This window comes from Ammospiza nelsoni, chromosome 24, assembly GCF_027579445.1.
Source record: "Ammospiza nelsoni isolate bAmmNel1 chromosome 24, bAmmNel1.pri, whole genome shotgun sequence".
NCBI lineage: Eukaryota > Metazoa > Chordata > Aves > Passeriformes > Passerellidae > Ammospiza > Ammospiza nelsoni.
The window spans coordinates 8171301-8182225 of record NC_080656.1 but is presented as its reverse complement, the minus strand read 5'-3'; the positions used below and the strand labels follow the sequence as shown (position 1 = coordinate 8182225).

Sequence of the window (10925 nt, the reverse complement as noted above, 5' to 3'; positions counted from 1 at the left end):
CGCTGCGGCACTGTCCGGCCACGCTGCTTTATTGGGAGCCAAGGGGGGAAGCCAAATAAAGGGGGCCCAGGACACAGGGGGGACCCCGTACAACACGAAAGGGCGTGCGGACAGGGCCTGGAGTCAGGTACTGCGTTTGGTGTGGATAAGCAGCTCCCGCTGCAGGCCAGCCTCGATCGTTGTAGCAGTCTTTCCCGAGGGCAAGTCCGTGATCAGGGTGAGCTTATTGAAGACGCCGCGACCAAAGTAGTCAGCAACGACTGAGAAGCCATCATTTGAACACTTGAGCTGCCAGACAGAAAGCAGCAGCATCAGCAAAAGCCTTCAGAGCGTCTTGCTTCTAGCCTCCTTCCTTTCTCCCTCTGCATTTAGAAGCCTCTGGTTTAGTGGACTGTTGGACAGGGCAGCTCTTTGCTCAGTCCACGCAAGGGCTGGGTGTAGCAGAAGAACCTGCTAGATTTTCTGATGCTGGCCATTCCAGCTCCTGTTTCAATGCCACTTCTGAGCCATGCACCGAGGTAATGAGCAACTGAATTAAGCAGGAAGGTGTATGCCTCAACTGCTCTAGTTCCCACGTGTGTTAACATTTTCCAGCTAATGTCCCATTCTTACACTCAACACTTAATTACTCCTTGGGGAACACAAGGTAGATGCCACATTTTGGTGCTGTCCCCATTCCAATTCACACTGTTCTTCTTTCTTTCCCCCTAATTAGTTCTATACAACTTGTTGACCAGCTGTCACACTGACCAATAGGTCTCGAGGGTCAGGTGAGGACAGATTCTCTCTTTCACAGAGCCAACAATGACTCTTCGTGCCCTTTACACAATGCAGTCACCCTAGGGTCTAATGCCTCATTATCCAGTTGACATAACCTTTTTTACAAAATATTCTCAAGCCTTCTATATTCTACCAGCCTCCATTTACAGGTCCATAAATGAATCCAAACTCTATTTCAACTTGGTAAGATAGACAATATAAGTTAGCCTACCTGATGCTGAAACTGGTCATGCAGATCTCTCTTCTGTTCCTGGGCTCGGATCATGTCCATCACTTTGCGATTTTCTGGCATGCAAGTAGGACATTCTGAATCACTCTCAGAGTAGCTTTCAAAGCAGTGCTGGTGAAAGGAATGACCGCACAGGAAGTGGACTGAAGGGAGCTCCAATGCACTGGTGCAAATGCTACACTTGGTCTTCTGAAAAATCTTGGGACTGAGTGACAAGATGGAGAAGTGTGAGAAAGACAAACTACACTTCACCTTACTAAAAGAAAACAGCAGTTCTGTCCTTGAATAGGACTAGACAAGACAGCACACATTCCTGCACCTTGCTTTTAGCTCTTCAATTTCCAGACGGATCCTCGTAGTTTCTTCTCGGTATTTCTGAATTCTCTGCTCATCCTGCTCTATCTGGCGGCTTTGCTTCTGCAGCTTGTTGACAAGATAATCCTTAATCACAGACAGGGTGGCTGTGGAGTTATGAGCCAGCGTCTGCACAACTGAGAGCAACTGAGATGTTAGTTTAAACACAAGCACAAAAACTGCAGCTATGCTTGTACTGCCAGGGCAGACTGCTTTCCTGGGACAGGCCACTTACAGGCAAAGACAGCTGGCATTCTCATGGAATTGGAAGAGCTCACTTAAAGATTCTCTTTCACTTAAAGATTCTCTTTCAATTTATCTCTTCCAGAAATGGGTGACTGGGAGCACGTTGGGATAACTCAGACCAAAAGGGACAAAGGAAGGATACAGTAGTGGAATGGATTTTAGTTCTCCACCAAGGCTCAACAGGAGCACACCCTGCACTGCCCCACACTGACAGACAGAAATCATGTATGAGACATCTCACTGACACTGTAGATCTTTCTCCCTAACTAAGGAGCTGTGACTGACATTGTTTTTCCCTATGGAGCTTATTACTTCAAATGGTAGGCTCCAATTTAATTGATTCTTCTAATGTCTGATCTACAGAAAGCACTACAAACAAGTCTGGGTTGGAGTCTTTCGTGGTTTGTTTTTCTGGTTTTTGCTTGGGTTGGGGTTCTATGGCAGAGGAGGCTGAGGGTTGAATGTCATATGTCATTACCAAGCAGCGGAGGCATAAGATTCTTGTTCTCTATGTGTTTCAGCACTGCAGCAATATACTCTTTGCAGTTCTCCTCCTTCCGTGCAAAGTAGCTAAGAGCCTGTTCCCAGAGACAAGCCTCTTGGTCGCCATACAACTCGCACACCTCAATCACCTTCTTGTACTGCTCATTCTGCATGTGGTAGTGCATGATCTGTTGGAAACTATGGGAGAAAGACTCATCAGCTGCAACAATCCATCTTGCCCTTTGAGGTTTTACAGGGACCTCAGCTTTTCACCCAGCCACGCAATCCCCAGACTCACACAGAAGCCAAAGACAAGTCTTTTTTTCACTCTATGTAACTGCCTTGCTTCAACAGTGAGGTATTTCTGCAGAGTAATCATCTACCATGCCTATCTTGAGATGCTAAAGAGGTCACTACTGTTAATGGTACAGACATTTATGGTTCAGAAATCGCTGCAGTGGGGGCAAGAGGGGAAGGACAAGACTCTAAAGACAAGAGTAACACTCACAGTTTGCCTTGCTCATAGAGGTAGAGAACACCATCCTTGAAATTGTGCATCTGACATAAGACCAAGGCCTTATCAAAGACTGTTTTGAACCTTCCACTCTTCAGGAGGGTGAGGGCTTCATTGTGCAACTTCTCCTTGATCTACAAAGAAGGGGGAGAGGTCAAGAAGAGGAACCCAGGCACACCCACATACACACTATTTTGCACTATGACCTGACAATTTGGAGCTCTTTCATGCAGGTCAGTTTTGGCACTTGCTCTTTAAACCTTTTAAGCAAGCAGGACATGATTTTCTTTGCCCAAACAGCCAACATCCTCACAGATCCAGGCAAGCAAGTAAAGATACTTTTGTGGGCAAGCCAGCTGCTCAGAGGCTGTATTGTCTGGAATCTGTCCTTAAATGACATACAAACAAAACAAGTTCAGCCGTCCTGAAGGGAATAGTCTCCCAGATACAAGGCTGCTTTCCCATTTCTGTGCTATTTGTCCAGCACAGCATATGTATTGCCTCATGTTGTCAATGCCCAGCTGGAAAGGGCATTGCAGGAATGCAAATATGACTCACAGACACCAAATCTTTCCCCTCAAAACACAATGCTGGAGGGAGCTCAAACCTGCTCATCTTGCTCATGTGCCCAGTTCTGCAGTCGAAGTTCCAGTAAAGTGTCATAGACACCCTGTGGAGAGTCAGCCTGCACCTCAGTCATGTGCTCCAGAAAAGCTTTCAGTTCTCGGGAATTGTTTGCAAAGACTGGGATGAACTCCTCTGAATTAGCCTGTAAAACAGTCAGAAAAAGACAAGCACCCACATCAGTCTAAGCCACACTAGTGCTTCCTTCCTTCCATGAGAAATGTTTGTTTCCAGAGTCTCAGACAGGACAGATACAGCACAATACAGGATGCTGACAACATCAAGGATCAATCCTGAGCAATAACTTTAAGAGGTCCCCTGCCTCTAGGACTACCAGTACATCAGAATGGGGCTTCTCATGGAATCATTGAATAGTTTCAGTGTGAAGGGAACTTTAAAGGTCATCTAGTCCAATACCCCTGCAAAGAGCTGAGACATCTTCCATTTCACCAAGTTGCTCAGGTCCACATCCAACCTGATCTGAGTGTTTCCAGGGATGGGGCCATCTACCAATTCTCTGGGCGACCTGTTTCACCAACCTCTTTATAAAAAGTTCCTTCCTACTATCTAGTCTAAATCTGCTCTCTTTTACTTTAAAATTATTACCTCTTGTAGCATCAGAACAGGCCCTGTAAAAAAGTTTTTCCTCATCTTTCCTATAAATTGAGTACTGAAAGGCTGCAATGAGGTCTCCCTGAAGCCTTCCCTTATCCAGACTGGGCAACCCCAGCTCACTCAGCCTTTCTTCAGAGCAGGTGTGTTCCATCCCTCTGACCATTTTTATAGCCCTCCTCTGGACCCACTCCAAAAGGTCCATGTCTCTTCTGTGCTAAGGGTTCCAGAGCTAGACACAGTATTCCAGGTGGGGTCTCATCTGAGCAGAGTTTATTAAGTTATAATTCTCAGAGTTTATTAAGTTATTATTAAGTTATAATTCTTGAGAGTTTATTAAGTATAATTATACTTAAAACATCAGGATGGCAACACAAGGTATGCAGAAGCACTCACTGCAAAGTTACTACTGGAGAGCAACAACTCTCAGTCAACACAAACCCTACCTTTTTTCCTTCTAGCATCCCAGGGCCTTCATTACCTCCTGAGGGACGGTAATCAGTGCAAAGGATCTTCAGCAATTCAGTGGTCTTCTTAGGAACATGGTGCATCAGGATTTTACCATATCGCTTCATGTTACTCTCTGCCTGTTCAAAGGGCAGTTTTCCAATGTAGTGCAAAGCCTCTTGGTAGTTCTGTGAAGACAGACAACAAAACAATCACAGGACACTGGCCTCTGCTCTCTACTTTGAGCTTAGGACAGAAAGCATTGAAGACATGCTGTGAGTATGCCACAAATCCCATTTGCTCTGAATTATCACCTAGTTCACCATTCCCGTTCATTTTTCTCCTCAGGGAGAAAGACTGGATACAGCCTGGGGGAAACATTTAGATGAATCCCCAACTAAGTACTCTTCTTACAGTTCTCTTCTTAAAGGGCACCGTAAAAAGCCACATCAGAAAGAAAACAAGATCTTCTGAATTCCCCATCTAGTCTAACACACAAGCAAAAGCAGAAAGGCAACACACCAACAGCAACAAGTATTGTTGGTGCTGTTCTCATCAGTGTGCTATCCTCAGCAAAGAGGTCAGTGAAATTATATTCTCACTAAAGAGGAGGCTAGGGAATTGGTATTCTCCCCAGTAAGAACACATGCACAGTTATGTCTCCTCACCTTGATGTCCTCTAACTGGATTTTGAGGTACCATTCATGATGCTCATGCTTCTCTGCCAGGTACACAGCATGGGAGTAGTAGCCAGCTTGGCGAAGTACCTTGATAGCCGTTTCCACATCAAAGTGGACCTCACTCTCACTCGTCTCCAAGAACGAAAGCAAAGAGATGGTCCCTCAGAAAAATTCTAACAGTCCAGAAGCAGTAATCATTTATGTCAGAGGAGGAAAACATGAGCAGGGACAATCATGCAAGAGATTGTACCTCTCATGCAAGAGAAAAATCCCCCATGCAGAAAGGAAGGAGTCTAACCACTTCTCATTTGCTTGCCAGTTGCACTGAGAGAAGCAAGCCCACTCCAGACCCAGATGGCAAACCAACCAAACTGAGAAAGTAAGCAAGAGCTTGGAAATAAAGGAGCAAAGACCAGGGTACTGAGTGGTAAATTCATTATTCTCTCTCTTAACAGTCATAGAGGAGGAAATTTACAATTTCACCACAACTCCTTTTTAATTATTATGATGACATAAAAATGTAGCATGATTCCATGTCTACCCAATACCTTAATGAACTCTTCCAGTTTGGAGCTGTCTTTGAGTTTGGTATAGCAATTCAGCAGAAGTGTAGTGTGGTCTGCATTGGCCAGGGACTGCAGATGGAGCATCTGTAGATAAGCAGTAAGGTTGTGGATACGCTGAGCATCCAGGAATTTCCGAATAACATAAGATGGTTCTAGCTTCCCTATAGTTCTGTGAGGGGAAGAGTTACAAAATATTGTATACTCATGAAATCAAAATAAACGGAGAAATTAACAACAGAACACAGAGAAACCTTAACTTCAGCAGGTACTAACCCTCTTGGGACTATTCAGCTATGCATCAGAAGCAACAACTAGTTATGGTGTAAGACCACCCAACTGCACACACACTGATACAAAGGCCTTGATCGGGACAACCATGACAGCATACAAGGAGTTAATCTTCCCTTAAAGGTGGCAGTGAGAAGACAGATTAGGCTCTGAGCACAGCAGACTGGAACAAAAGCTACATTTTCCTTCATTTCAGTCACATAACTCAAAGTCAGCTTTAAATGCTCATGCTCTAAACATAGAGCAGTTCAGTCACAGTTACTGTGACAGTTAAAGCAAGGTCAAGGTAAAAAGATGTGCTGACTCTCACTGGATGTCAGGGACCCCGGAGCATCAGCTCCACAATAATTTACCACTTTGTGGCATTTTAAAAACTGAACATTAAGTTTTCAGTAAGCCCCAAAACAAGACTGCTCTGAGTTCTAGTTTTAAAAAACCCAAGATGTTTTAAAACTGACAATTAACTCTTTGAGTACTTTCCAAGAAGACTGCCAAACATGGTCAAATTCCATCATCTATCTTGCACAGTGATCCCTTTTTTATAATGATAGGCCCCACTAGGCCCCACTCCATCCCAGTAGGCTTACATTATTCATGTTAAAATATGATCAAAGGGAAGAACTTTATCCTAAGTTGTACAAAGAGATTTTCAAGCAACTTGTTCAAAGACTTTTAGTCTCACTGACATCCTTCTCTGTATGGGTAGAATTTTCACCTCAAGTCATACTTTTTTTTGTTTTGGACTGTTTTAATTCCTGTGCTGAAACAGAAATCAAGGCCTATGATGCTGCTACCTGTACTACAACATCACAGCTCCATAGGACCCCCACCTACCGAATATACTGCTGAATGGCTCCATCATGGTTTCCCTTGTTATAGAGATGATCACCATACTGACGGAAAATCTCTGACAAACCATCGCTGTCCAAGTGGTGGCTCTTGGCCAGGTTAATGGCCATTTCAAATAAGTTCTTTCTGAACAGCATCTGTTAAATACATGGTAAGAGCAGTACAAGAGAAATACCACCCCACCAAACAAGTTCAAACACACGTGGAAAACAAGTTGTTTCTTCATCTTAGTGCATTCGTGCGCTTGGGCCTTTACATACCAATTGTCTTATAACACTGGCTATACTGAAAAGCTATTCGGTCACTTGTTATGTAATTCACTTACCTGAATGGTTCAATTTTTCAGTCTACAGAGCCAGTACAATCTTACAGACATAAGGCAGAGACTAACAAGAAAACAAATTTACATGCCTCGAGTTTGGTTTGTGTATCCTTCTCCTGAAGTACATGGATCTTCCCATCTCTGGTCAGTACATAGAGAGATCCCCACTCTGCCAAGACATCCACTATGTCATCAAAGATTGAGCTGTATGCAATGAATTTGTTGCACAAGTCATAGATATTCAGGACTTGTTTGTCTGAATTCTGTGCCTCGTTCCCAGCAAATTCTGACCTGGAGAGCGGAATAAACTTTTAGAAAACAAGAAGAACATAACCTGAAATCTTGATACCTTTTCAAACTAGGGATGTATAGAAAGCAAGATAAACAGAGTTCATTCGGGCAATTAAACTAAGTGGATCCTGAGGGAAACCACCATGTATTTATACACAAATTCCATCATCCTGTTACACTGAGAAATTCATAGGACTGGAAAAAATTCCCCTCATTCAGCACATTTAACTGTGCTACTCTCATAATGGAAATTAATCAATATATGGGTCGGGATGAACCTCAACATCCAACAGAGTGGCAATCTGCCCCCAAGAGCAAAGCTTCACAGGGAAGAAGGAGAAGGAGAAAAAGCATGAAGCTGCATGAGCAAAAAGAACTTATCTGTTTCAAGGAGCCCTACTTTGGGGAAGTCTTTCGGTCCTTGGAGACAATGATGAGGTACCCCCGATACCAGTGAACAATCAGCTTTTGTCCCTCGAAGGCAAAGCAGGGGCCACGTTCGTCTGGTTGGTAAAGGTACACACATTCATTTCCTGCCACAATGAACTGGAGATCCTGGGAGGGGTCACTGAGAGATGAACAGCGCAATCCACAACCATGAGTGTCCAGCTCCAGGTGAGGATAGTCTTTCACTGAAAGCATATAAGACTACAGAGGAAACTCGAGGGTTTGGAGATCACTCTGAACTAGACTCTGAAACCAAGAGAATTTGCCAGTCAGAATAACATTTTTTCAACTAGCTTCTCACCTGGATATTCTCTGTGGTCACCACAAATAGATGTGTTGTTTTGCCAGACTGTCGAAAAGCGAGGCCGGTAACGGGGTAACTGCCTTCATGTAGGATCTGGGTCTTACTATGCCGATCTCGAGTGATGTCTCCTTTAGTAAGTACAACACTCCCATCTGCAAAACCTGGTGAAGCAGACAGACTAAACTATTACTTATACAACACACCTGAAATTTTATCCAGCATAAGTTAGGGAAGCTCCAGTCAGCAACAATACCATGCTCACTAGCATGGTATAAAGCAATGGAATTGCCACAGGTTCTCATGTCAAGTCAGTCTTTGCCAAATCACTTCCCACTGCTCCAGTTACAGTTCAGAGCTGCCACACAACTGCACATAGGATAGCACTGATCAGCAAGGGTTAACTTGCTTTCCACACACAAACTTCACATGCAGATTAATTTTGTTTGTCTGTATTTTGTTTTACAAATGGCCTTCCCATACTGCAACTACAACTATAATTTCAAGTTCCTTGCTTATTCAAAATATCCTACACACTGTAAAAAAGACCAGAGGGAGATTTTTCTAGAGTAAAACACACAGTTTTCATCGCTTGCCAACAGCCCCAGTCTTGTAAGTTGTTCCAGGCTTGAAAGCCACCGCACACACAGGGAAAGCTTTTTTGATTTCACTGTAGGGACCAAGTCAGCTGAGAGCACTTGTAATCTCACAACATTACTGCTGTTATTCTGTCAGAAGAGTTAAGCAAGAAACCTTAGCAAGGAACAGTCAAATCCAAAAAGGGAAATTTGCTTTTTCTCTTTGAAAAAAGGTTTGTATAACAAGCTTGAAAAAGTATCTCTGTAACATTAGGTATCACAAGACTTGCATTTTTTCCTGTACCAACAGAAGCTAAATTTAGTACTAAGTTCAATAAATACGTAGCCTTACCAACTGGCAGGGAAAAGAGGACATCAACTAAAAACACATGCTTCTAAGTATCAAAGTTATTATTTTAAAATATACACTTAGGCTAAATTTACGCATTTAGCTCTTGAGCTCTAGGGTAGCACAAGATACACAGTATCTCTGTGAGGATAATGTAACAATGGAGTGAGAAAAAAGATCATCAGGATCTTCTATGGTGGTTTTTGTATCTTCTATTCATGCTCACTACCTCTCAGTAAGGACTGTAATATTTTCCCTAAGCTATTATAGTTCAGCTTTACTTACCGATAGCCATGAAATTAAGATTCTCGTGGACAGTTAGGCAGGATACAACCGTGGGCTTGTTACCTGGTATTGCTGGAAAAATTCGTGTGCAAAGAGGGTTACCACCATCTCGTTTCTCCAGGTTCCAGACTTTCACCTACAAACAACGATGATCTGGCATAAGCAAAACATGGGGTATTAGTAGGCCATGACCTGGCATCAAAACGTTATAGGACCCAGAATGAAGAAGCTACTCAGGGTAAGAAAGGGCTACTGAGATGATCACAATAGTCTTTAAGAAAGAACGGTATTACAAATGCGATTTCCTCTCTTCATCATTTAACTTACCAAAGGATTTATACCCTCCTCATCCTCACCAATAGAAACCAGGATACTGTGCTGCTTCAGCTGGTACAGATGTGTCACCCTTAGCTTGTAAGCTTGGAAACTGCTGAGTTGAAGGGAGCGAGGCAAAAACCAAATCTGACCTTCCATATTTAGATCACAGTTAAGGCACATAAGGGGACCAAAAAAAAAAAAAAAAAAAAAAAAAAAAAGCCCCACACCTCCAATCGTACAAGAATCTGCATGCCTTTTGCGGACTCCTGGTAGAGTTACAGCAAATACTTCTGCAGAGCAACCCCGGAGCACCAACACATCCAGCGGCGCTTTGGGGTTTTTGTTTAAACAAAGCCGACAGCGGAAAGCTGCCGCATTCCCAAGGCCGGAGCACCCTCCGGCCCGCGGTAGACAGCGCCCAGGACTCGCCTGCCACGCAGCCTCGGCGAGACCGAGCGCCGCGCAGGCCACAGCCCCGGCCCCGCACAGGATATCTCCGAACACGAGGCTTCCCCGGCCCGAGTCGCAGACCGCGATGCCCGGGGGCAGCGCGAAAGGCTTCGCACCGGCTCCATCCGGCCCCGAGGGCTCCCTCACCGTCTCTCTGTCAAAAAAGACGAACCGGCGCCACTGCAGGTAGGTAGCCATGTTGGGGCCGGCCCCGCGCCCCGCCCCTCACGTGACCTGAGTCTCCGCCCCTCGGGTGGCGCACGCGCGGGCGGGGCAGCTGCCGTGCCAAGACATTTAAAGACCGAATTTTGGACGGACATACTGGAAAAAAACCCCAGGAATTTAAAAGTCAGAACGGTGTCAGAAACCTTAAACGAGTCATTTTACAGTAATATTTTTGCATTACAGTATAGAATATATAATCTTTATAATTTGCCTCTCTCCAACGGGAAATAAATAATAGTATATACAAAATAACTGTATATACAATTAATAGTATATACAAAAAGGCTTGACCTTTAAATGTGGACAAAAACTAATGAAATCTGGATATTTGCTGTGAGCTCAGCAATATGATTAATTATCTGTGTTATAACAGATCAAACTTCTTGGCTTAACAAAAGCAATACAGCACATATATTAAAAATAAAGCTATACCTTTGAATACATGTGTAAACTAGTTGAATACATGTGTAACGTAATCCCAGCAAATCACAACACATTCAGCATTTATGTACTTACACAGTATTTCATTTCATTGCAACTGTGCATATTTACTGCTCCAGCGCCCCAAGCACTGCTCAAAGTGGGACCTTGTTTGCAATCTGAAATACTTAGTTACCATTATGGTAAATTCCGTAGGACTCATTTGTTAAATTGTTTAACTTAAGCTATCAATTAAGTGCTGTTAGG

The 10925-nt window shown here is 43.7% G+C and overlaps 1 protein-coding gene across 1 annotated transcript; it reads right to left on the bottom strand.

The window, feature by feature from the left end:
* Nucleotides 1-11: 11 nt before the first annotated feature.
* VPS11 (VPS11 core subunit of CORVET and HOPS complexes) lies at nt 12-10226 on the bottom strand. The gene is made up of 16 exons (XM_059488243.1): nt 10058-10226; nt 9573-9721; nt 9246-9381; nt 8034-8197; nt 7686-7933; nt 7084-7285; nt 6658-6809; nt 5518-5704; nt 4958-5101; nt 4289-4477; nt 3214-3375; nt 2601-2740; nt 2088-2290; nt 1329-1500; nt 992-1214; nt 12-288 (listed from the first exon to the last, which is right to left on the bottom strand). Exons 1-16 carry the CDS (start codon nt 10209-10211, stop codon nt 124-126), a joined length of 2790 nt encoding a protein of 929 aa, XP_059344226.1. The 5' UTR covers nt 10212-10226; the 3' UTR covers nt 12-123.
* Between the last annotated feature and the right edge of the window lie 699 nt (nt 10227-10925).

Bases quoted from the DNA above. Each gene is read 5' to 3' on its own strand.
- VPS11 (XM_059488243.1), bottom strand. From the start codon at position 10,211: ATGGCTACCTACCTGCAGTGGCGCCGGTTCGTCTTTTTTGACAGAGAG. The intron at 8,198-9,245 runs GTAAGTAAAGCT...CTGCTTCACCAG, and splicing joins TCTTAATTTCATGGCTATCG to GTTTTGCAGATGGGAGTGTT. The intron at 2,291-2,600 runs GTGAGTGTTACT...TTTCTCCCATAG, and splicing joins CTCTATGAGCAAGGCAAACT to TTTCCAACAGATCATGCACT.